The 27643-nt window shown below is 36.2% G+C and overlaps 1 protein-coding gene across 4 annotated transcripts in view; it reads left to right on the forward strand.

Annotated features, from left to right (window-relative positions):
* The window catches only part of HDAC9 (histone deacetylase 9), an 857715-nt gene that overhangs the window by 563112 nt on the left and 266960 nt on the right, over positions 1–27643 (forward strand). For all 4 annotated transcript variants that reach the window (XM_063708393.1, XM_063708395.1, XM_063708394.1 and 1 more), the window contains one exon: positions 20130–20307. In XM_063708393.1, the coding sequence (XP_063564463.1) occupies positions 20130–20307 (178 nt within the window). The remainder of the gene's footprint in view (positions 1–20129; positions 20308–27643) is intronic.

Here is a 27643-nt window from a genome sequence, read left to right on the forward strand (position 1 = left end):
TTGTGATGTTAGGGGGTCAATTTTGGATCTTTCCTGCTTTCTCTTGTGGGCATTTAGTGCTATAAATTTCCCTCTACACACTGCTTTGAATGCGTCCCAGAGATTCTGGTATGTTGTGTCTCTGTTCTCGTTGGTTTCAAAGAACATCTTTATTTCTGCCTTCATTTCGTTATGTACCCAGTAGTCATTCAGGAGCAGGTTGATCAGTTTCCATGTAGTTGAGCGGTTTTGAGTGAGATTCTTAATCCTGAGTTCTAGTTTGATTGCACTGTGGTCTGAGAGATAGTTTGTTATAATTTCTGTTTTTTTACATTTGCTGAAGAGAGCTTTACTTTCAAGTATGTGGTCAATTTTGGAATAGGTGTGGTGTGGTGCTGAAAAAAATGTATATTCTGTTGATTTGTGGTGGAGAGTTCTGTAGATGTCTATTAGGTCCGCTTGGTGCAGAGCTGAGTTCAATTCCTGGGTATCCTTGTTGACTTTCTATCTCGTTGATCTGTCTAATGTTGACAGTGGGGTGTTAAAGTCTCCCATTATTAATGTGTGGGAGTCTAAGTCTCTTTGTAGGTCACTCAGGACTTGCTTTATGAACCTGGGTGCTCCTGTATTGGGTGCATATATATTTAGGATAGTTAGCTCTTCTTGTTGAATTGATCCCTTTACCATTATGTAATGGCCTTCTTTGTCTCTTTTGATCTTTGTTGGTTTAAAGTCTGTTTTATCAGAGACTAGGATTGCAACCCTTGCCTTTTTTTTGTTTTCCATTTGCTTGGTAGATCTTCCTCCATCCTTTTATTTTGAGCCTATCTGTGTCTCTGCACGTGAGATGGGTTTCCTGAATACAGCACACTGATGGGTCTTGAATCTTTATCCAATTTGCCAGTCTGTGTCTTTTAATTGGAGCATTTAGTCCATTTACATTTAAAGTTAATATTGTTATGTGTGAATTTGATCCTGTCATGATGCTGTTAGCTGGTTATTTTGCTCATTAGTTGATGCAGTTTCTTCCTAGTCTCGATGGTCTTTACGTTTTGGCATGATTTTGCAGCAGCTGGTACCGGTTGTTCCTTTCCATGTTTAGCACTTCCTTCAGGAGCTCTTTTAGGGCAGGCCTGGTGGTGACAAAATCTCTCAGCATTTGCTTGTCTGTAAAGTATTTTATTTCTCCTTCAGTTATGAAGCTTAGTTTGGCTGGATATGAAATTCTGGGTTGAAAATTCTTTTCCTTAAGAATGTTGAATATTGGCCCCCACTCTCTTCTGGCTTGTAGGGTTTCTGCTGAGAGACCCGCTGTTAGTCTGATGGGCTTCCCTTTGAGGGTAACCCGACCTTTCTCTCTGGCTGCCCTTAACATTTTTTCCTTCATTTCAACTTTGGTGAATCTGACAATTATGTGTCTTGGAGTTGCTCTTCTCGAGGAGTATCTTTGTGGCGTTCTCTGGATTTCCTGAATCTGAATGTTGGCCTGCCTTGCTAGATTGGGGAAGTTCTCCTGGATAATATCCTGCAGAGTGTTTTCCAACTTGGTTCCATTCTCCCCATCACTTTCAGGTACACCAATCAGACGTAGATTTGGTCTTTTCACATAGTCCCATAATTCTTGGAGGCTTTGCTCATTTCTTTTTATTCTTTTTTCTGTAAACTTCCCTTCTCGCTTCATTTCATTCATTTCATCTTCCATCGCTGATACCCTTTCTTCCAGTTGATCACATTGGCTCCTGAGGCTTCTGCATTCTTCACGTAGTTCTTGAGCCTTGGTTTTCAGCTCCATCAGCTCCTTTAAGCACTTCTCTGTGTTGGTTATTCTAGTTATACATTCTTCTAAATTTTTTTCAAAGTTTTCAACTTCTTTGCCTTTGGTTTGAATGTCCTCCCGTAGCTCAGAGTAATTTGATCGTCTGAAGCCTTCTTCTCTCAGCTCGTCAAAGTCGTTCTCTGTCCAGCTTTGTTCCGTTGCTGGTGAGGAACTGCGTTCCTTTGGAGGAGGAGAGGTGCTCTGCTTTTTAGAGTTTCCAGTTTTTCTGTTCTGTTTTTTCCCCATCTTTGTGGTTTTATCTACTTTTGGTCTTTGATGATGGTGATGTACAGATGGGTTTTTGGTGTGGATGTCCTTTCTGTTTGTTAGTTTTCCTTCTAACAGACAGGACCCTCAGCTGCAGGTCTGTTGGAGTACCTGGCCATGTGAGGTGTCAGTGTGCCCCTGCTGGGGGGTGCCTCCCAGTTAGGCTGCTAGGGGGTCAGGGGTCAGGGACCCACTTGAGGAGGCAGTCTGCCCGTTCTCAGATCTCCAGCTGGGTACTGGGAGAACCACTGCTCTCTTCAAAGCTGTCAGACAGGGACATTTAAGTCTGCAGAGGTTACTGCTGTCTTTTTGTTTGTCTGTGCCCTGCCCCCAGAGGTGGAGCCTACAGAGGCAGGCGGGCCTCCTGGAGCTGTGGTGGGCTCCACCCAGTTGGAGTTTCCCGGCTGCTTTGTTTACCTAATCAAGCCTGGGCAATGGTGGGCGCCCCTCCCCCAGCCTCGCTGCCGACTTGCAGTTTGATCTCAGACTGCTGTGCTAGTAATCAGCGAGATTCCGTGGGCGTAGGACCCTCCGAGCCAGGTATGGGATATACTCTCGTGGTGCGCCGTATTTTAAGCCCGTCGGAAAAGCGCAGTATTAGGGTGGGAGTGACCCGATTTTCCAGGTGAGTCCGTCACCCCTTTCTTTGACTCGGAAAGGGAACTCCCTGACCCCTTGCGCTTCCCAGGTGAGGCAATGCCTCGCCCTGCTTCGGCTCGCGCACGGTGCGCGCACCCACTGACCTGCGCCCACTGTCTGGCACTCCCTAGTGAGATGAACCCGGTACCTCAGATGGAAATGCAGAAATCACCCGTCTTCTGCGTCGCTCACGCTGGGAGCTGTAGACCGGAGCTGTTCCTATTCGGCCATCTTAGAAATTCGATCAATGTTTCATCTTATGTAACTTTTATATTGGTTTAATTATTCAAAATCTTAAATGCAAGCTCATAATTTTACTTCAAAATGACTATTTTCACATGCTTATATCATTCATACACACATGCACATGTATACAGATATGTACAGAAACACACATATATGCATACACACGTACATACGTATATATATACACACATACATATTCTCGTAAAAAAAATTCACGCATAATCAAAACCCAAAAGAGGTTAAATATTCATAATATTAGCTCATTAACATTCAGCTCATTGGGGATAATGTCTATGTTAATGGTATCCGTTCATCTAACAGAGGGTTGGCATTCATACCTAGGAGTTGAAAGTACATCAAGTGCTCCTTGATGAGCGAAGCAAATTGAAAATGTACGTGCTATTCCCCTAACAAGGAAAGCCACTTGAGTTTAAATAACAAAAGAGAGCACATGGATAGAGAAAAAGTTAATGCAGAACATTTTGTTGCTTTATTATTCAGTGATAAAGATTAGCCAGTTGGGAATATGTATATATGTGTGTATATTTACTCATATAAATAAATATAGATTTTAAACTAACAGTCACAAAGGATATCATACATTTCAAATTTGCATACAAATAGTACTTCCTAAAATTGGCAATTTGATTTACTCATCTTCTGAATATCTTCTGCAGCTGTAGTAATAATTTTCAGTATGTCTGGATGCCTAGAATATGTTTAGCAGTGTCCTAAGTATTTTAAGTGGATCATCTCATTTAATTTTGACAACAATCTCTATGCAGTAGATACTACTGTTATTGAAAATTTACAAATTCAAAAGATGGGGCAACTGAGGCTTTAAGGAATTAAGTAACTTGTCTGTCATCGTCATTGCTCCTCATTGCCCCAAAGTAGAGAGAACATCTCAATTCAACAAATCATGTTGATTCCACCTTCTAAATATCTCAGGGGTCCACCTTCCTCTCTCCAACCCACTGCTGCGACTCTGTTTCCAGCTGCTGTCAACTGAGTTAATGTAAAGTCTCTGGTAGTCTGACTACTGGAGTTTAATAACCCAAGTGGTTGATTAGTGTTTACAAATAAGTTCATATTAGTTTTGATTACTAACCTCCTGCTGTCACATTAGTCCTAACACCATAATCAGTGCCTCTCAGGTACTTCCGGGTCTTCCTCGAGGGAGTCTTGCACGTATTGAGGAATGAGTCTGTGCTCAGTTGAGAGCCACCAATACCAGCTGTGGTCTGCCACACCCACCACCCCTGCCCACACTTGGGGTTGCTGCTTCACAGTTCTCAAAACTTTACAGTCCTCAGAGTGCAAAGTGACTCTTCATTCCTTTTAGCCTTCAATGACTTTTTTGTCACAAATGAGAGGAACGCTGTCTTCCAAACTGTTTCATTTTGCCGCAAAAGAACAGCACTTGTGCTATAAATCTCATATGACACAGTTCTTTCTACTTCTTCCTGAAGGCCTTTTCTCTTGGAGCTCAAATAGCCATTCACCAGGCTCAACAGAGAACACACTTTGTTCGGGGCTGTCCATTCCCTGTCTTTTCCCATCTCTTCTCTCATTTCTCACCATAATTCTTTTTTTTTTTTTCCTTCAGGAAAACAATCAACCAAACAAAGATAAATCAAACTCATATCAATCAATGCAAATGCCCAGTGGATGTAGTGGGCCAGTGTGCAGGATGAAGGACGTGTAGTAAACCCCTTAGTGCACTGGTCATGGCTCATCAGGTTTTTGAATCCCAATTTAAATAAATAGGGGTACTTTAAGTCTTCCTTAAATTTAAATATAATCACATTTTTTCATTCTTTAATATACATCAGTGACTTCTCATTGTTTTCTGATTAAGTTAAAATCCCTAAAGATGTTGACAAATTTTTCATTAACTGCTTTCAGTTTTTTCTCTTTCATCAGTGGCAACAACCTTCTCTACCAACCTTAGTTCAAACTCCATGTTCTACAGAAGGGATGGGCTCTAGCATGTGGGACTATTGCATGACAAGCAAACAGCAGTGCATAGAGCTATTGTAGAATGCCATAGTCACTTATTCTGCAAGTTTACAATAATTCCTGTTTCAGTGTCAATTTATAGATAGCTACTAATAACTAAAAGCATGATTTTAAATCTGCAGGTATAAGCAATAACAAGCTTAGTTAACATCTAAGAATGATGAGAACTGTTTCAGCCTTTACTCAAGTTGTGAACAAGTATTATGATGATGACTCTGCTGAAGAACCAAGCAGATGATAAACAATGCCAGTAAATCCTAGGTATTGCAGGTTCATTGACATGTTATAAATCAAATAAAGTTAAGCTTCCCAATAATTGAATATAACCACTTTAACATATTATTTATATTGCTTATTTGGCCCACAAGTATAATTTTGAATAGCAATTTTTGATACTTTACAAATTATAATAGCATGTGCATAAATGTGCATAATAATATTATTTTATGTCTTTCAGGGAGATGAAATAACTTTTATATGCAAGAGTTTATTCATGTAAGCCAGGAACTATTTTAGTGAGATTTACTTTGTTTCTGTTGATTCTATTTAGAGCTGAATCTGTAGCACCAAAACCAAATAATACCAGACAAGGTCTTAAACCAAATTGTTAAGCCTTGTCTAATCATATTATATTATCCATTTGTTCTTTGTTCCATTTGATGAGCATAGTTAAAATCAGGTAACTGAAGTTAACATAACTTGACGCAAAAGCAAGGCAAGTTGTATAGCAGAACAGAAGAGTCTATTTTGTGGGCAGTGACCACTAAAAATAATTGTGAGAAATGAGTGTCATAAAAAAAAATTTGACTGTTGATAGATGTGACAATTTATAACAACTAATGAGACCACTTAGCAGAATCTGCATACCTTTGGTTGTTATAGGCCAAATTATTAAACAGTGTTGTTAGGATAATAGTTTGGTGATGAGCATTGCAGATGAGTTGATAAAAATTATTGACCCATGAGACTAAATATAAGGACTATTTCAAAAACCAATTGTTAGAAGATATACAAGAATAGAGACGGAAAACAATTAAGTAAGTGAGGTAATATATATGTTAATTAGATTGATTTAGCCATTCCGCAATGTATACACAGATCAAACATCATGTTTAACACCGTGAATATATACCACTCTTATTTATCAATTACAATTAATTTTTCAAAAGAATAGAGCCATCACAACAGATTTAGAAAGATTTTTCTTGTCATCCTCATAAGGATTTAGGGCATTTATGCCAGAAGATTTATTAATATAAAAATCTTAGTAAATTATAATAAAAATATATGTAAGAAAAATCAACATGTGCATAATTCTGCATGAGGAGCTAAATGATCATGGAGGCTGAGAAGCACCATAGTAGATGGTTAATGAAGTGGTTAAAGACTGTTAAACAATATCTAGTTGTGACTAGTCATAACTGATGACTGTGGCATTGGTGATGGATATCAGAAAGAAGGCAGAAGTTTGGCTCAATAACACCTTGTTATAACGTATTTTGGTAATAGAGTCAATTTGAGTTTTAAAAAATAAATCGTTGATAACAATGATATATTAATGATTAATTTCCTTATCTTATTTGGAGAAATACCTGATACTATGAACGTTTAAATAACAATGCTAATTAGATTAGTCTTTTTTGCAGATAAACCACTTATTCTGGAAGAAAAAGTGCTTATCAAATACACTGTCATTTCTTTATTTTATAGATGTGCTCTGAGAGTTCAAATAAAGTTTTCCTAATTTGCATCTTTGTAAAGTGGTAGAGCTGGAGTACAAACCAAGGAGTTTGTTTTTTCTGAATCCTGTGCACTTTTTAATAACGTCATTTAATTTGCGTAGCAAGGTGTGTGAAGATTAAGTTGCCTACTCTACACAAAACATAGGTTATTTTCCTGCTGGAATAATCATTTCTAATGCAAATTTGTTCTTATCAACCCTGTTAAACATTCAATCCTTAGGCCCAAACTCCTGGAATCTAAAACTATTTGCTGACTTGCTATTGCTCTTAGGTTTGAGAGTCAGCCTCTTTAGATAGGGTTTAAGTACTGCATGGCCTCCACAATTCTATTCATTCCCCAGAATCTCCATAACCAGCAGTCTTATGGAGTCTTATGAATAAGGGCTATTCACCCTTATGAATAGCCATGCTGACCTGCACCTGCTCTGTGGCATTTACCAGGTGCCCTGTCACGAGAGTGACTTTCCACATGCTATGCTGTCTACATGGAACATTCTTCTTTCTTTCTTTGCCAAGCTAAATCCTTCTCATTCTTCATCTCTTGGCTCAGAGGAGCTTTTCTTGGTTGCTCCTAATTTAGGACCCTGTACTACTCTTCATAACTCTTACCTCCATTGCTCTTTTAATATTATTTGTGTGGAACTGGATGAATATTTGTCTCCCTCACTAGATTGTAAATTCAGAAGAAGAGTGACTCTATCTGTTGAGTTCACCATTGTATCTTCTAATTTCTACTATGATTCCTAACACCTAGTAAGCGCTTAATATAATGGATATACGAATGAAAGAATGAGTTCCATGAAAGCCAAGAAATAATTACAAAAGTGTTTTAAATTATCAATGCCTTTTTGTGATATTTATTTTTAAGTTCGAGGAAATACTTAGAAAAGACATTCTTTTCAAAAACCAAAGTGTTTTTAGATATTATGTTACATTCATCTCAGCAAATACACCAGAGTATTATTGTTTAAAAGTTTGGTTGTTGAGACAACCACAGTTTTCAATCCTGACCCACAGTGACAAGTTTTCATTCTATTTAAGACATTTTCTTACATGCTATGAGTTGAGCTGTGTGCTTCCTCAAACACTTATCTATTTTAAGGGGAAAGTGGTTTTTTTTTTAAAGCGGATACTTCTGTTTAAATGCCAAAATAAATACATGTTAAACAATATTCTCTCTGTCTTATTTTTATTTTTAAAATTTTTTGTTAGCCAAACATCTTAACATAAACTATCAGTAATTGGCTCCTAGTTCAATGACAAAAGATATTTGGAATATCTTTACTTTGACCCATGCATGCTTTGGGAGGAAGGGTAAAATAGAGATAAAGTCAAACTTTTCTTGAGTTAGACATGCTTGGTAATTTATACACAAGCAATTGGGTCTAGACGCCAGTGATGAAAAATGTGATTCTCCTAATGTTATGTTTAGTAAGATGTTTTCTTGGGATGAGAGGGTATAAAGATTAATGTCTGATCCTGAAAGAATTGGGATCCTACTTACTTGACCCAACATGTGATATGTCTGAACCCATGGGTTTTAAAAAATACATTCATGACGTATTATCAATGTTAAATCTAGTATATTAACAGATAAATCTAAAAGTTGTAATTAGTGAGATTTTATTATGGCCACTTACTCCATTTTTTCTTTAAAGCTGTGCTTCGTAATATTATTTTTTAAATTAATGACCTCTGATGAAAACTATAGACTAAATCTTCAGAAAAATTCAGAGATGCACATTCTCATATAATTTTACGCACAACTTCAGGAGTTTTATATCCACTAGAATTCTTCCACAGATCCTAGACTGAGAATATCTGTTCAAGATAAATCTATCCAATTCATGTGTCTTAAATAGAAATGATTTATATTACTTGTCATCTCTCTCGTTATGATATTTTATATCCAGACTCTCATTATCAAAAGGGAGGAATAAAGGAAATGCTCGAGAGATCCATCTTATTCAAATGAAACCTCTGTTTCCCCTCCTTCTCTTCAGGCTATTTTCTCTAGACCAGAGCTCTATTGTTCATCCTGTACTGTCCATTGGCTGCCAACCAGACAAGGGATGCTAATCTAGGCCATTGTACAATTTCATCCCTCTCTGGGCTGTTATGTAATTAAAATAACTTCAGTGTGCTCTCTTGAACATTTTTTTCTACAGGCAATTGTAAAAATATAGAAGTTAAAAAGCAAATGAAGGAAGAAAAATATAATTTGTTTTCTTTACTTTTCTATTGCAAAAGACATTACTTATTGTGGACTTGTTATTTATTTAATTTCAAAATTGGAATATAGTTTCTTTTGTATTTTGTACTGCAGAAAAATTTCTATTGATTTAAAGTGGTCATTTTCCAAGAATGCTTCAAGGCAGCTGAATTTTAAACATTTCTAAAGCAACTAGTTTTCATATATATATATAAATGCATAGTGCAACCAAATTAGTAATTTATTTTCTCCTGGAACCTTTACGTCTGAGGATACCAGAAGCAATTTAAATATTCTGTATATAGGTAATAACTTTTACCAACATTCTACCCAATTGAGAAACAGTGTTGTTAAATAGGTGCAGCTTCACATAGGTCAATGCCAACACTAAACTAAGTCCCTAAACCTCAATCCAGAATCATGGGTTAACTAAACATACACACTCTCTCCCATTGTGTGTGCATACAAACACTGGTTACTCTTGAATCCAATTCCCTCTGCTTCTGTTGGTGATACTTCAGCTGAAAGCTTTGTAGCATTCAGCTACCAACAGTCCTGTCTTATAAGTCACATTATTGTTTTGGATTCTTCATGATTTGAAAACAAGAATATGTGATTTGCAAAATTTTACCTCTCGTTAGCACATTTTTTTTTTTTTGGTGTTTTGTTCGCTGGCATGAAAAATGTGCTAGGCAAAAACTCCTGTTTAAAATGAGAAGAATGTGAGAAGGAGAGAGTGACCTACCCTCACTGGAAGTGACCAGTGAGTACCTGGGGGCAATACTTCATCTCCTTAGAGGCTCACCACTGTTACAAGGGGCCACCACTTGGCCCTAGAGGGAAGACTGGTGGAAAACAGTGAGCGCATTCTGTTGCTGGTGAGCATACACCTGTTAATCCAGCTTCCCTGAACTGTGCACCGCACTTGCATACTAGAATTCAGAAATGCTATCCATAGCTAGGGAGAAGGGGGAATAATAAAGATCCTCACACGTTTGTTAAAGATACCCTCTATCTTAACCAAATTTCTACTGAGCACTTCACCTTCCACCTCTTATGGATTGATTTACAATTTCCTTTTTTTTTTTTTTTTTTTTTGAGACGGAATTTTGCTCTTGTTGCCCAGGCTGGAGTACAATGGCGTGATCTCAGCTCACTGCAACCTCCGCCCCCCAGGTTCAAGTGATTCTCCTGCCTCAGCTTCCCAAGTAGCTGGGATTACAGGCATGTGCCATCATGCCTGGCTAACTCTGTATTTTTAGTGGAGATGGGATTTCACCATGTTGGTCAGACTGGTTTCCAACTCCTGACTTCAGGTGATCCACCCACCTCGGCCTCCCAAAGTGCTGGGGCAATTTCTTAAAATCACGAGGGATAAAAATATTTTAGCATAAACACACACACATATAATTGTACAGATGTACAAATATAAAAATATATTTACAAACTATATAATGTATCACTACATAAATATGTGATATGTTACAAAACATGCACACCAATAGAAATTAAGAAAGGAGATAAAAATGAAATAAACATTATTTTAAAATTAATTTTGAGTTAGTGGGATAGAAACTTTTTTACTACGATTTTAAAAAGTGTTTTTAACAACTTTCTTAATATATTCATATATACTATATGGTTTACTCATTTCTATGTACAATTCAGTGGTTTTTCGTATAGTCACTGAGTTGTGCAACCATCACCACAGTCAATGTTAGAACATTTTCATCACCCCCCAAAAGAAACTGTACCCATTAGCAGTAACTTCATCCTCCTACAACCCTAGGCAACCACTAGTCCACTTTTTGCCTCCATAAATTTGTGTGTTCTGCATATTTTATATAAATCATATTGTATGGTATGTGTTTTTTTGTTTGTTTTTTGTTTTTGAGATGGAGTCGCGCTCTGTCCCCCAGGCTGGAGTGCAATGGCGTGATGTTGGCTCACTGCAATCTCCGCCTTCCAGGTTCAAGCAATTCTCCTGCCTCAGCCTCCCAAGTAACTGGGATTACAGGTGCACGGTGCCACGCCTAGCTAATTTTTTTGCATTTTAGTAGAGACGGGGTTTCACCTTGTTGCCCAGGCTGGTCTCGAACTCCTGAGGTTAGGCAATCCACCCGCCTCGGCCTCCCAAAGTGTTAGGATTACAGGTGTGAGCCACCGTGCCTGGCAGGTGTGTGGTCTTTTGTGACTATTCTCTCATGTTTTCAAGGTTCATCCATGTTGTAGCATGTATCAGTGTTTCATTCCTTCTTATGGCTAGATAATATTCTATTTTATGGATAAAGCATAATTTTTTTATCCATTTATCAATTGGTGGACATATTGGATTGTTTGTACTTTGGGCTTTCACGAATAGTGATGCTATGAACACTCAAGTACAAGTTTTTATGTGGAAGTATTTTTTCATTTTTCTTAGGTGTATACATATTATTGAAATTGCTGGGTCATATGGTAACTTTATATTTAACCCTTTGAGGAAGCACAAACTGTTTCCAAAGTGGCTGCATCATTTTACACCCCCACCAGCAGTGTATGAAAGTTCCAATTTCTCTGCATCTTCCACAGCATTTGCTTTTTATCTTTTATTTATAATAAACATTCTAATTGGTGTGAAGTTGTAAATTGTTGGGGTTTTGATCTACAAATCCCTGATAGCTAATGAAGTGAGCATCTATTCACAAGCCTATCTTTTTTAGACAAATATCTGTTCAGAACTTTTCCCATTTTTAAATTGGGTTGCCTGTTATCTTTACCTGTTCACCTCATTTTAAATGGGATTGCCTCTTAGTATTGATTATTGTGTTTAAGGATTCTTTCCATATTCTGGATACAAGTCTCTTACCAGATACATGATTTGCAGATATTTTCTCTAACTTGTGGGTTACCTTTCCACTTACTTTATGGTGTCCTTTGAAGCACAACATTTTTTAACCTCAATGAAGCCTAATTAACCTATTTTTTTCTCTTTCTTTTTTTTTTTTTTTTTTTTTTTTGAGATGGAGTTTTGTCTTGTCGCCCAGGCTGGAGTGCAATGGCACGATCTCGGCTCACTGCAACCTCCATTTCCCGGGTTCAAACGATTCTACTGCCTCAGCCTCCCTAGTAGCTGGGATTACAGGCTCACACCACCACGCCCAGCTAATTTTTGTATTTTTAGTTGAGATGTGTTTTCACCATGTTGGCCAGGCTTGTCTCGAACTCCTGACCTCAGGTGATCCACCCTCCTTGGTCTCCCAAAGTGCTGGGATTACAGGTGTGAACCACCTTGCCTGACTTAAGTAACCTATTTTTTTTTTTTTTGTCACTTTTGCCTTTGGTCTTATACGCAAAAAAAGTACTCCTCTATTTCGTCTGAGAATATTATAGTTTTAGATCTTACATTTGGTTCCGTGATCCATTTGGAGTTAATTTTTGTGTACGGCATGAGGAATGGAGTTTTACTGTATTCCTTTGCGAAAATGCGATGGTGGTTATGCAGTTGTCCCTGTTCTATTTGTTACAAAGTCCTTCATGGAGGAAGAATTTTTAAAATATTTTGCCCTACTGAATTGTCTTGGCACCTTTGTTGAAAATCAATTCATCGTAAGTGTAAGAGTTTGTTTCTGGATTCTCAATTCAGTTCCATTGATCTACATGTCTATCCTTAAGCAAGGAACACACTGTTTTAATTACTGTACCTGTATAGTACAGTAAGTTTTGAAATTAGACTCTTCTTCCTATATTAGGATATCTTCATAGAGTTTATATATGTGAACTTTGATGCAGGAATTCGGTAGAAATGCTAGTATCTATCCATATATCAAATACTGGTATACTTTATTTTCTTTCTTATATTTTAATTTAAAAATTAAATATGAGAAGCTCTGGTATTTTCTTCTGCACCTGAACAGACTGGCTCATGCTATTGAATTGAATTATTTTCTTAAAGTTTGCATTTTAATTAATTTATTTAATTTTAATTATAATTACATTTAATTTTAATAATGTTTTAATGTATTTATTCTTTTGTTTCAAATCACCATATTAAGTTCCCAATTTATAATCTTCTTAATTTTTCAGTCCCTTTAGTGTCATTAACGGGTTTCTTACTGAGTGAATTTAAAATGATAATATGTTGAAATTTTAAAGACAAAATATACTTAATTATACATATTACTGTGTTCATTTATCTATCAGTGAAATTATTTCATAGTTGGTACAGATTAATGTATATCTTATGAATATATGACCTGAAAGTAAATTCACATACTTTACCTTAGTAAAAAAAAAAAATGTGTTACCAAACGTATTTTTATGCTCTTTTCTTTTTTTTTTTTTTGTTTTCTTCTTTTTTTGAGACAGAGTTTCGTTCTGTCACTCAGGCCGGAGTCCAGTGGCCTGATCATGGCTCACTGCAGCCTCAGCCTGCTGCATTCAAGTGATCCTCCCACCTCAGCCTCCTGGGACTACATGCATGTGACAACATGCCAACTAATTTTTTTGTTGTTTAATTTTTTATAGATATAGGGTCTCCCTATTTTGCCCAGTCTGGTCTTGAACTCCTGGGCTCAAGCATTTCTCTGCCTTGGCCTCCCAAAGTGCTGCGATTATATTGTGAGCCGCTGTGCCCAGCCTATTTTTATTTTCTTTTTTCATTTATTTTTACGTTTTCTCTCTTAATTTCTTCTTCTTCTACAAAAATGTAGTGTTTACAGTAAAGGTATCTGTATGTGGAAGGTTAGTTATTATAATAATATTGGTGTTTTACATATGACAAACATGCCATAAGCATTAATTCTATTTTTGAAAAATTGTTAAACAATTAATATGTATAAATATTACAACAATGAACACTCATAACATCCAGCTTAAGGAATAAAACACTACAGGTACAATTCAAGTTTCCTATGTATCTCTCTCCTATTGCCCCTCCCATTCCTTCCCTTCTGAATTTGCTGTTTATTTTTTCATGTATGTCTTTGCTTTTTATTAATTTCATTAACATACTTAATATGTGATATTAATTTGCAAATTTTGGAAATAAAAATTTTTCATATATTCTTTTGCTTTTTTTCACTCACCATATTTGCGATAGTTTATAGTAAATATAAACTATTTGTACTAAATGTTAGTGAATTGTTCTTTAAAGTGTTAAAACAATTTACTCTCCTCCAAGTAGTCTATGAGTGTCTCTTGCTCTGTATTTTCAGAGTATGCATTATGATTTATGATTTCTGTCATTTGCTCTTGCTAAAGTCCATGATGATATTGATTATAGCCCATGAGTAACCACCCACAGTTCAGGAAGCAAATGTGATCATCCAGAGCAAAGTGAAAACCCAGAAGCTATACATTTGGTCCCTGTGCGATAGCAACAAGAAAGCAAAGCAAAACAAAACAAAACAAAGCAAAACAAAACAGAAAAAAATCTGTTATTACAAAAAACGGAACCATGTAATTTCCTTAACTCAGGGACTTCAGCACCTCGTAGTCTCCATTAGCAGGCCACCCCCAAGAAAATATTTAATTCTAAGCCAGAACATTATGCTTGTCATACAAAGCCCTTCTAGAACTATCCCTACCCGCTTTCAAATGATGGCAATGCCTATGCCCTACCACTTAGAATGATGGGGCCACAGAGGCATTGATGTTTTACTAGGCAATATTGAGGAATTTACAAAATAGTTGCATAACAACTCTTCTGTCAAAGTAATTACATGAATTTTATCAGTGGGAATGGACAGATGTTTGAGCACAGTGGCCTTAGACCACACCATATAATGAAAAGTTGTCTTACACATCTCAGTTAGCTGAGAGTATTTTCCAGAATGACCATCTGGCAAAATAACCCATCAAAACAAAGTCCCCAGGTGAATCAGCTGAAAAAGAAAGACTAATACTTTGGCTGCATAAAAAATAGACTCAATAGAGAATATGTAAAATAAATGTTAATAAAAAATACTTCTGTGGGGAGCATGTCAACTATTCATTTAAGGGGGATAACACATTTTCTAATGGTGCTCAATAAGTAAAATGTTAACTTGGGTATTCATCTCATTTTTATTAACAGTAGATTCTGAACTGACATTTAAATTTTTCAGCACTGTAAGAGAGAAGCATGCTCTTTCATACTTACTTAGATGTATAAACATGAATAAAATTATCTCATTAAAACTACTAATAGTAAAAAAACTGGCTTAGTGAAACACTTCAATCAGTTCCAGAGACAACAGAAAAATGTAATTTCAGCTTTCAAGCTCAAGAAGGATGCTTTTGTTAATGAGGCTGGGTATCTATCCTAAAATAAAAGTGACCTGGCATTTAATGATAACTCAGTGATTAATATGCAGTATAATAACATGCGGTTTATTATACTGGATTATTATAACTCTCCTTATACATTGAAAGCCATATTTCATTTGTAAAAGTGTATAATTACAATCAACTCTTCGAATAAACTTCTCTCTTCTATAGTCCTATTTTGAAAGAAAGTTCAAAAATGTTTGGCCCATCTCTGTTCATAGTTCCAATAATTATGAATCTGTCCTAATAAAGTGTTTGGAAGATTTAACTGTTTAGTTTAAATAACATTTACCATTTTTTCTTAATTACAGTTTTAATATAGGTAATATGCAGAAAACTTGGAAACGACATAAAAATTCAAAGGAAAAATAATCCTCAAATTACTGGAACTTTTCTCACATTCTCTCTTGGCTCCAACACAAAATAATCTTAGGATTTCGTCTCTTGGTAATCATTTTGTCTGGACTCTATTTCTCATATTTTTTTTCTCAGCCATTTCTTGGTTATTTTGTGTTGTGATTGCTTATAATATGTTTCCTTGTTTTATCCTATCCTTATAGTAAGATCTTAAGGATAATTTTATATGTATCTCTCTCCTTATTATGCATTCATTTAAAACTGAAAAATATATATTATTAAAGCCCACTATGTGTGAAACGCTGCATGGGAATGATATTCATGGGAATATATAACAGCCAAAGATCATCTCTTCATGGAACTTACTAACTACGGTTAAGGTGCAAGTGCCTAAATTTTGTTGTCAACCCACAACATCCTTAATCTCCTTTGCTGTCTGTACAATGCAGCACAAGGACTGTTGCCTTTTGGTTGAGCAATAGATATTGGATGAACATTTATAAGTAACGAACAAATTAATATTAAACAAGTAGTTATTTGTTTCTTACTTATATTGCCATATTCCTTCTGGTAGACACTGGACAGGTAGGATGCTGCTTACTGAATTGTGAAATTTTATACTATGATGTAACATTTATAAAATGCTTTTGAGTTAGCAAACTGTTTTATCTTACAGGGTTTCAGTGAAGCTCAAGTAAAACAATACTTACTATTAAAAAAAAAGAAAGGTAGTGGGTGGTGTTATTTAAATGGAGTCCTTATGGTATCAAACTACTCATTAACAGGAAAAATATTTAGTAACCCTAGTCATCTAAAACATGGCCATGTGATAAAAAAAGAAACATGGCCTTTCATTTCCAAATATCTATTGCGTTTTCTTAATGCACAAATAAAATAATATGGCTTCTAGAAAGTATGAGAAAATATATAAAATGCAGCAGAAAATAACTTAAAAGATGAGTTATATCCAGTTTCTGGTTCAACGAGCTTTCAACATTATACAAGGAAAGATCATTTTACACACACACAAATGTGCATGCACACACCCATGCAAAATGTATTTAGAGCTTCTCCTTGCATTTGTCACCTGGTTAATTCCAATTTGTCTTTCATATTTAAAATTAAACATCACTTTCTTAAACAAAATTTCCCTGAACATCTTCATCAGGTTTTTCTTAAAAGTTTTTCATATCATCCTGAATTTTTCCTATATAGCACTCACTGTATTTATAATTACATTGTTGTAAGAACATCATAGAGTATACCTACACAGACCTAGATGGTATGGCCTACTATGCACCTAGGCCATATATGATAGCTTACTTTTCCTAGCCTACAAACCTGTACAGCATGTTACTATACTGAATACTGTAGGCAATTTGTGTATATAAACATAGAAAAGGTACAATATAAATACAGTTTATTATAAAAGGTAAAACATAATATACCTGGATAAGGCACTTACAGTGAGTGGAGCTTGCACAACTGGAAGTTGCTCTGGGTGAGTCAGCGACTGGCTGATGAGTGAACATGAAGGCCTACGACATTATTGCATGGTACTGTAGACTTCATAAACACTGTACACTTAGGCTACACTAAATTATTAAAAATAAAGTAACTGTGCTATGACATTAGGAAGGCTCATATGTCAGTAGGTGAAAGGGATTTTTGTGCTCCATTATAATCTTCTGGGCCCAGTGTCATATATGTGGTCTATCCTTGACCAAAATGTTGTTATGGAATGCATGGCTGTCTTTAGTATCTGTCTCCTTACTAGAGAATAAGCGTAAAAAAGGTTCTGCACACTAGCAAAGTGTCAGCATGGAGTGTGAGCTCAAGAAATAGTTACTGCATGCAATAACTCTAATATATAAAAGACTATGGCAGGGAAAGGAGAGAGAAAAACAAAATGTGATGGGAATGTAACAGAAGGGGAAAGCGCAATTAATGTGAGTGTTCAAAAAACACTGTGAAATTTTAAGTGGACCTTAGAGGATGTGTGTAGTGCTGAATGTGGAGCTTCATAGGCACACATAGAGGGGTGATCTAGAAAGGATGGCTTGGAAGAAGCATGAATGTTCATGGTCAACATATCCACGAGACACAGCAGACACAGTGCCCAAAGCCTATGATATGCTGTTAGGGGCCCACAAAACATTTTAAACTTTAATTTCTTAATCAGAAAAAAATGAATCTAATAATATGAATATATAATAATGAATCCAATATATGCCAATGTAGGCTTAAAATGTAGTTTTTAATACTATTTTTTGAAGTCCACAAAGGTAAAATTGCACAGGGCCCCTGAAAGTCATACTGCAGCCCTCGGAATGATATCTGATATTCAGTAGATAGTATTCGGTTAGAACTTAGAAAAGAATAAATGATCTAAGGCTTAAAATGTAGGTTAGTCTCAGGTAAAGGAGAGTACAAATGACAGGCTGTAGAGATTCTTCAAATTTGGGTTGACCTTCTTATTGTGTTAATGTCTTGCTTACTGCAGGGCTTCAGGAAGAGAATTCTTGCAGGAAGGAATAGGACTGGTAGGTATTAGAAGTTGGGTGATCAGTTAGGAGCCTTTTGCCATGTCTTACATGGGAGCTGAAGAAATTATGGTAGAAAGAAATGGAGGAGATGGATATTACAAAAAATCAGATAAACATGTACCCAGGAATTGTAGATCATATATGGAAAAGCTTCCTTTTCCCGACATAACCCCCCAAATCATAATTATATATTTGTGTTCTCTGTAACAGTAAGTTCAATGTGAGGAAGGACTATACTAATCTTACTGCTGTGTCCTCAGGACATTGAACACAAGGCACTCAAGAAAACAGGAGAGTCAGACTCTTGTAAAAGTGTATAAACCTTTGTAGTTAGAACTATGTCCCTGACCAATCCATCCCAATCATCGAAGCGAATGCCCAAACCCTCAATATGTGAAATATACCTTCCAATTGATTGATGGTTTGATTATTCTGTAGAGCAAAACAGAAGTAACAACATACACATTAATTATAACCTATTTTAAAGATGATTTTAAATCATTCTTTTTTCTAAATTCAGAAATCTCTGCTTATGGTCTGTAATTAAATCTATATTTATAATCCCAATTTATAGATTTATATGCAGCATTAACTCATATCATGTAGAGAGAAAGCTACAATTACATAAAACCACATAATACGCAATGAGTACAGTTGTGTTGTATACAGATTTGTTAGCTTTCTCAGTAAGTTTCTCAGCCAGTGTAATTTGTACACTTAGCATGTACCAAGCCTTGAGTGAAAATACAGGATGAATATGACCTGTGATGGCACATATTAGGTAGAAGGGGAGCACCTAGTCTAGCAGGAAGGTTAAGGCAAGGCCTTAACTAAGGAGAAGTAATGTCTGCCTCAAGTCTTGAAAGAACAAATGCTAGTCAGGTAGGAAGCAGAAGCAGAACAGCACACACATTTATAAAATTCCAAGAATTAGACGTTTAAAAATACTTTGGTAACATTTGGAGCAACAGTTTCTTTATCCATGGCAAGAGAGTATTATGTTTTTTACCACTGTTCAGCTATTTTTCACATTCGTTAGGAAAGATAAATAAAAACAGCATAAAGATTATGAATTCCCTCATGTTGAAGATAAAATATTCAGTGTAGTATATATATTTTTGATAAATATTTTTATTAATAAATAAATTCTTTATTAATAAAATTTTGAAAGAATATATATTTAAAATATGTATTTTGAAATACATACCTTTTTTCTGCACAAAGCTCGCTGTGTAGCATTGATGATTAAATAAGCTGCCTATCTGTGTTTGAGAATATCTTTTCTTGGAGACAGAGGAAGAGACTAAGTGAATCTTCCATAAAATTCCAAACTGTGATTCACTGATTCGGTAAGTTGGGAAGGATGAAGAATAATAACAGTGTTAAATCACTGAGGATATATTTAATAGTATATTAAAAAACCAAATAATTTTATAGTGTTGAAATTATACCATACAAACTATGAAATATTCATTTTTTTCTATACCAATATATGAAGACTGAAAGGTGTCAAAATATAATTGTGTAATTGGTCATTTTTAGAGACATCCATAGAATTCATAAACAATATTCACTGAAATAAATTCAGGAGAGAATTTTCAGAATTAGGCCTCACTGGCAGTTTGAAAGTGTTGAATTGTTCTCCCACGTTGTGTGGCAGTTCTGGGGCTGTATTCAAAACGTTGGTATCTAGGTAGGAAATGAGTCAAAGTCGACGTTACTCTTGAGGTTAAAGGTCTGTTTCTTTCAATCAGTTCAAACTGACAGGCCTCCTGCCATCACCTCCTCCTTAGCCAGGCAGACAGGCCCTGGCCGTCAGTGTGAAAACATCTGTTGAATGGATTTATTGACTAGATCTTGTTTTTTCTCTCCCTTTCTCTATTTTTTTTTCTTTTTCCTTCGCACCGTTTATTATGTCTCTGACCTGATGAACTTAATTTGTTGACATGTCGCTCAGTGTCTCCCTCAATCCTTGTCTCACATTTCTTTCTACTGTGCTCTTTTCTTGGCAACAGCCCTTCCTGGAACCCCCGCACACACGTGCGCTCTCTGTGCGCCAAGCTCCGCTGGCTGCGGTTGGCATGGATGGATTAGAGAAACACCGTCTTGTCTCCAGGACTCACTCTTCCCCTGCTGCCTCTGTTTTACCTCACCCAGCAATGGACCGCCACCTCCAGCCTGGCTCTGCAACTGGTAGGAATCCCTAAAGACTCTCTCTAATAGGCAAGCTAAATGCACCGTTCTTGTAGGATTAACCGATTTAAATGCTCTGAATAACTCCAATAGCAGAACACTCCATTTTAACCCAGTGCAACCCAAATTTTATGAGGTTATATTGGCTATAAGACAAACAGCACATCTGATAAATCTTGGGCTTAGTACTAATAGCCTCATAAATTGCTATCATCCAAGGGCTTGGAAAATACATCAACAGGTGCATGAGTTTTTTGGAAATGAAAATCCCTGCAACATTCTTTAGCAGTGTTCCTCAATCTCTTACCTTCTGCCTAGTCACTAGGAAATTGATGATGCTTGGCTTCCTCATTTGACTCCAAAGAGTACCCTTTAACCAGTTTGGTTTTTTTGTTTGTTTGTTTTATTTCATTGTTTCCTTCTGGTTCCCCATGCAAATGACTCGTGGGATTCTATAGTACCAAAGCAAACTTTACTTGATTCTATGTATGCTACTTTCATTTCTATTTATTATGGAATCTCTGGGTGGGCTTTTCGACCAACCTCTTCCTTTGTCTACAGCTGTGTTTGATATTTCAGAACCTGACTACAGAGGAAAACAAGCCAGATAATTCCAAGGCCAAAGGAAGGTTAAGTGTGGAACACACACACACACACACACACAAAGGGTGCTATTCCCTCTGCAAAGGAACAGTGCTGTACATATATGCGTGGATAATTATTTCTTTTTGTGTACTCTACTCCATTCTAGTTCCGTGTTCTCAAACTGTGGCTAATCAAATGAAAGATATTGTAGCCCTAAGAGACTCATAACTTGGATACTGCAGAAGGAGAATTTATATGTACCTTCCACAAAGGCTCTTTTGAGTTCTCTGATTTATTTTAAAATCCATTTTCAGGATTCAGAGCTTGTTTTTGTGGCTTCTGTGACCTCATGCAAGCCTTCGTGCTTGGAAAAGTTAAATCTATTTTCTAAAACCATATTCCCAAGTCTTGATATTATCTTTAGTTTAAAAATTAATGAATGAAATGGCCAAGTTAATTAACTTTGGTAGGCATCTTTAATAAGTATGCATAGGAGCTACTTTTTATAATGTTTTATGCCATAAGAAAACATTCCACACTAGGAGCTATGAGCTGGGTCTGTTTCTTTCTCTGTACTAGCCATTGCCTCTGACTCTTCTACTTCCAGGAGCATAGCAAAACTGCCCAGATATTCCGAAAAACCCAGGAACACTGGCCAGTGTTAGTGGCAGCCTTTTGAATCAATCATGCCTGGTGCTATCCCTGTGGATTCACCGAGTTTTTGCTCAATACCAGATACATGATACAGAGGAATAATTTTTTGCATGTAGAAAGAGCAATAGCGTTTGAGAATTACCTACTCTCTATTCTTTCTCCTGAAAGTGTCTTTTATTCAACCCTAATATTTCAGGAAGTACAGAGTAACAACCATTCTATCAAAATAACTGTTTCCGTTGACTGAAATAATTTCCTTAATATTATAATAATATTAAAAATTAAAAATAATATTAAAAATAAATTCCTTAAGTAAGCTTAACTACAAAGTTTCATGTTGATGTGCCCAAGTTTGCTACTGTATATTACTGTAATCCTATGGATAAAGTTTCTTTCCTTGGTTAAAAGGGATGGCCCTTTTCTGACATACTTCAGTGTCTTCTAGTTTTCATATGTTCCTTTGAATGAATGAAGCAAGATATGTGAATATTAGAGAGAACCTGGAGTTTAAGGAAACTGTGTTGCCAAATGGATAGGGTTTGTAGACCTTAGAAGAATCCAGATGGAAGGGTAGACTATAAACCCAGCAACATAAACAGGACATAATCCTACCCTGATCATTCAAACGAAGACTAGGTTATTTCAGAGAGTTAGGTTTTTTCCCCCTCATAATGTCAACATTTTAGTATTTATCAATGCATGTGTTCCAAAAACAAATAGGAAAGTGAACTTGATTCTTTTTATATATAATGGATTTGATGAGGCAATTTCTTGTCCACATGAGATATTATATAAAATTATTTTAGAAAACACAGGATTTTGTACTTAATAGGCATTCAATAAACATTTTAGTTGAATCAATGAATATTAATTTCATAATAAACACGAATTTACTAGTTCAAATTTGAATACACTGAAAGTAAAAGTTACATTGTAACTATTGTTCCGCTAAAGGATAGCTAAGTTATTTACAAGTTACAATAACTAAGAGGAATATTTGTTAGCTCATTTGAACTTACAAGAATGTTGCATCTTTACACTGAAAATCTTACAAGAAAAAGGCACAATATTTTAAAATCATGCAACATATGCAATTTATAATAATAGCTTCTCCACTGGCATTGGGATTAAAATATATATATACTTGATATGTAACATTCATTTAGTGCTATTCCAAATCCTAAGGAAATGAAATGCACCATCTTCACTCTGCTATTCCACATATTGCTCTGGCTTTAATCCAATCTTAAATTTCCCCTGTAGCCTGAATACTACTGTAATCCACATGATCTCAAAAATCACCTTAGTATTTCTAATGATCTTGATTTCAGATGAGAACTGTAAGGTTTTCATTCTAGTATGATTGAAAATATATCTTTTAAGCACTAATCTCCTTTCTTTTCACTTTTTAATATCTATTTGTTGCAGACATGTTAAACAATCTAAAGGAACATTCACATATGTTCTTTAGGAATACAGTAGACCCTCTTATCTGGTTGGGGGCTATTCTAAGACTCCCAGAGAATGCCTACAACAGCCAATAGTATTGAACCAGTTGAGGTCAATAGGAACCCATTTCTGTTCATGTCTTCCACCCGTAAATTTATGGCCTTTTCCATCTTAACTAAGCACTTCTCACACACTGTGGCCATAGCTTTTGTAGTGTGAGGTGTGGTGGGACAGGAAAACAATCACAAATTTCTTTTTTCTTCATCACAACTTCCGGGATTGAAGATTCCCTCTTACTGTAGAGCTTAGCAACCTTAGCATATGATTTTTTTTTTTTTAATTTCCTTAAGTCGAGAACTTAAACCTTTCATTTAAAGGAAGCCCTTTTAAGGCTTGTCTTTGGCATATCCAAACTGTTAGCATCACTACTCTTGCACTTTGGAGCCATTATGAAGTAAAAAATAATTAAAAGCATGCACTGGTGACACTGCCACAGTCAACCTGTCATCCAGACAGCTACTAAATGACTAATGGGCAGGTGACATAGAGAGCATGGAGCTGCTGGACAAAGGGATAATTCACATCCTGGGCAAGCCGGAGTGGGGCGCTGTAAGACTTCAACATGCTGCTCAGAATGATGCACAATTTAAAACTTAGAATTTGGTTGTTATATAATTGTGTATTTCTGGAATTTTCCAGTTAATATTCTCAAACCATAGTTGAAACTGTAGAAAGAGAAACTGCAGATGGGGGAGGAGAAAGGCTATTGTATTTGTATTTTTTTTAAAATAAACTCATACGATCTCACATTCTCAATAGCTGTTCCACTAAATAGCAAGGTAGTGGACACAGATACATTATAAAGCTAGGCGGCTGGCTTAAATCTATCCTCTAAGAGCTATACTTTTTGGTGCTACTAAAAAGTTATTTAACACAAAAGTCACATAATTTTCAATGCACATCATTTAAACCTTCACCATCCATATGCATCCTCCACAGCCCACTGGATTAACCACACAACTCCCTTTTTGACAAGAACAAAAAATGTTCCAAGGGAGAAATATTTTCTGAGTTTAGTCAGTTTTGGAAAGATGTCGTCTTCATTCTATTTCCTGAGAGTAGAAAGTAGGCATAAATTGCATAAAATTATTTTTAAAAGATAATTTTTTTTGAGACGGAGTTTTGCTCTTGTTGCCTAGGCTGGAGTGCAATGGAACAATCTCGGCTCACCGCAACCTCCGCCTCCCGGGTTCAAGTGATTCTCCTGCCTCAGCCTCCCTAGTAGCTGGGATTACAGGGCATGCACCACCACACCCAGCTAATTTTTGTATTTTTAGTAGAGACGGGGTTTCTCCATGTTGGTCAGGCTGGTCTTGAACTCCCAACCTCAGGTGATCCGCCCAACTCGGCCTCCCAAAGTGCTGGGATTACAGGCGTGAGCCACCAGGCCCAGCCTTAAAAAAATGATATTCTTAAGACTATACTGTAAGTTGTTCCCCCAAACAAAAGACATAATTGAATTTAACCTTTATCACTAAATATTTGGTGAATATGAATACATGTATTTTTAGTAGAGACGGGATTTCTGTATGTTGGTCAGGTTGGTCTCCAACTCCCAACCTCAGGTGATCCACCCGCCTTGGCCTCCCAAAGTGCTGGGATTACAGGTGTGAGCCACTGAGCTGGGCCTGAGATAAATGTTATATATTAATTGAACTTTCGTGGTAACATTTGTACTTTTGAGAATTATAAAAATTGATACAAGTTCATTGAAGGCAATTTGGTAAATCTAGAATATTATAATGGAAAGTCACTCATTATTCTCCCACTCAGAGGTAACCTCTATTAAAATATGTTTATACTTATTTTTCAATCAATACTTTTTACTCTATAAGCTTCTCTTTAATAGAATAAAGAAAAATGATTTGTATTTGTATACATATCTATGTGCATGTGTGTATGTGTATATCTGAAAGTGTGTGTGTATATTTGTATGTGTGTATATATACAGTGTATATATGTGTATATAATGTATACACAGTGTATATATGTGTATGTGTGTGTGTACGTGTGCAAGTGTTAAGGCCTTCTAGAGTAGCTTCTGTTATTACTCATATTATAATAGAGAGACTAATTTTTTCTTTTGTCAGGAAATCTATTTTTTAAATTGCTGTCCTCAAATATATATGCTTGAAATTTCTTTCAAAAAAGTTTTCCAAAATTTACTCATCTAATAATCACTGAAGAAGATAACAAGAGCTATCTTCTTTATTTAGGAGATTAATTCAACTTGATCACATATATCATGTGTCATGTATCATAACATAAACATTAATGTAGAAAATATATTTATAAATATATAGTTATATAATACATATTATTTATGTGTATCTCATATATATACATACGTACACACACACATATATATTTTTTGTGGGGTATGCTTTTTATACCTAAGAATTTCATCCTATTACCTTCACACATGTTTTGAAGACAGACTTATTGGGACACAAGTTTTTTGTCTGAAAAGTCTGGAAATGTGATCAAATGTTCAAGGGGTTTAGCACTGAAGAGTAGAAGTCTGAGGCCAACCTGATATGCGTTTCTTTGTGGGAAGCCTGGTTTTTCTTTTCTGGAGATAAGACATATTTTGTTATCTTGTTAATTTTAAAAAATCATCTTTGTGATAAACATTTGCAATTACTTATCGATGCACAAATTTTTTTCTACTTATGGAAATATCCTCAGTTAGTCCTATTTCACGTATACCTTGTTTTATTACATTTTACTTTAAAAATTGAAGGTTTGTTGCAATCCTGAATTGAGTAAGTCTATTGGTGCCCTTTTCCAATAGCATGTGTTCACTTCCTGTCTCTGAGTCACATTTGGGTATTTCTCATAATATATCAAAACTTTTCATCATTATTATATATTATAGTGATCTGTGATCAGTGATCTTTTTCATGATACTTTAAGTTCTAGGGTACATGAGCACAACGTGCAGGTTTGATACATAGGTACACATGTGCCATGTTGGTTTGCCGTACCCATCAACTTATCATTTACATTAGGTATTTCTCCTAATGCTACCCCTCCCCCAGCCCTCCACCTCTAGACAGGCCCTGGTGTGTGATGATCCCCGCCCTGTGTCCAAGTGTTCTGATTGTTCAATTCCCACCTGTGAGTGAGAACAGGTGGTGGTTGGTTTTCTGTCTTTGTGATAGTTTGCTGAGAATGGTGGTTTCCAGCTTCCAGCTTCATCCATGTCCCTGCAAAGGACATGAACTCATCCTTTTTTGGCTGCATAGTATTCCATGGTGTATATGCGCCACATTTTCTTAATCCAGTCTATCGTTGATGGACATTTGAGTCGATTCCAGGTCTTTCCTGTTGTGAATAGTGCTGCAATAAACATACATGTGCATGTGTCTTTATAGTAGCATGATTTATAATCCTTTGGGTATATACCCAGTAATGGGATCACTAGGTCAAATGGTATTTCAAGTTCCAGATCCTTGAGGAATCGCCACACTGTCTTCCACAATGGTTGAACTAGTTTGCACTCCCACCAACAGTGTAAAAGCATTCCTACTTCTCCACATCCTCTCCAGCATCTGTTGTTTCCTGACTTTTTAGTGATTGCTATTCTAACTGGTGTGAAATGGTGTCTCATTGTGGTTTTGATTTGCATTTCTCTGATGACCAGTGAAGATGAGCATTTTTTCATGTGTCTATTGGCTGCATAAATGTCTTCTTTTGAGAAGTGCCTGTTCATATTCTTCGCCCACTTTTTGATGTGGTTGTTTGATTTTTTCTTGTAAATTTGTTTGAGTTCTTCATAGATTCTGGATAATAGCCCTTTGTCAGATGGGTAGATTGCAAAATTTTTCTCCATTCTGTAGGTTGCCTGTTCACTCTGATGGTAGTTCCTTTGCCAGGCAGAAGCTCTTTAGTTTAATTAGATCCCATTCATCTATTTTGGCTTTTGTTGGCATTGCTTTTGGTGTTTTTGTTATGAAGTCCTTGCCCATGCCTATGTCCTGAATGGTATTGCCTAGGTTTTCTTCTAGGGTTTTTATGGTTTTAGGTCTAACATTTAAGTCTTTAATGCATCTTGAGTTAATTTTTGTATAAGGTGTAAGGAAGGGATCCAGTTCAGCTTTCTGCATATGTCTAGCCAGTTTTCCCTGCACCATTTATTAAATAGGGACTCCCTTCCCCATTTCTTGTTTTTGTCAGGTTTGTCAAAGATCAGATGTTTGTAGATGTGTGGTGTTATTTCTGAGGCCTCTGTTCTGTTCTGTTGGTCTACATAACTGTTCTGGTACCAGTACCATGCTGTTTTTGTTACTGTTGCCTTATAGTATACTTTGAACTCAGGTAGCATCATGCCTCCAGGTTTGTTCTTTTTGCTTAGGATTGTCTTGGCTATGCAGGCTCTTTTCTGGTTCCATACAGAATTTAAAGTAGTTTTTCCAATTCTGTGAAGAAAGTCAATAGTAGCTTGATGGGGATAGCATTGAATCTATAAATTACTTTGGGCAGTATGGCCATTTTGACGATATTGGTTCTTCCTAACCATGAGCATAGAAAAGTTTTCCATTTGTTTGCATCCTCTCTTATTTCCTTGAGCAGTGGTTTGTAGCTC

This window comes from Gorilla gorilla, chromosome 6 (assembly GCF_029281585.2).
Source record: "Gorilla gorilla gorilla isolate KB3781 chromosome 6, NHGRI_mGorGor1-v2.1_pri, whole genome shotgun sequence".
In the NCBI taxonomy this organism is placed as follows: Eukaryota; Metazoa; Chordata; class Mammalia; order Primates; family Hominidae; genus Gorilla; species Gorilla gorilla.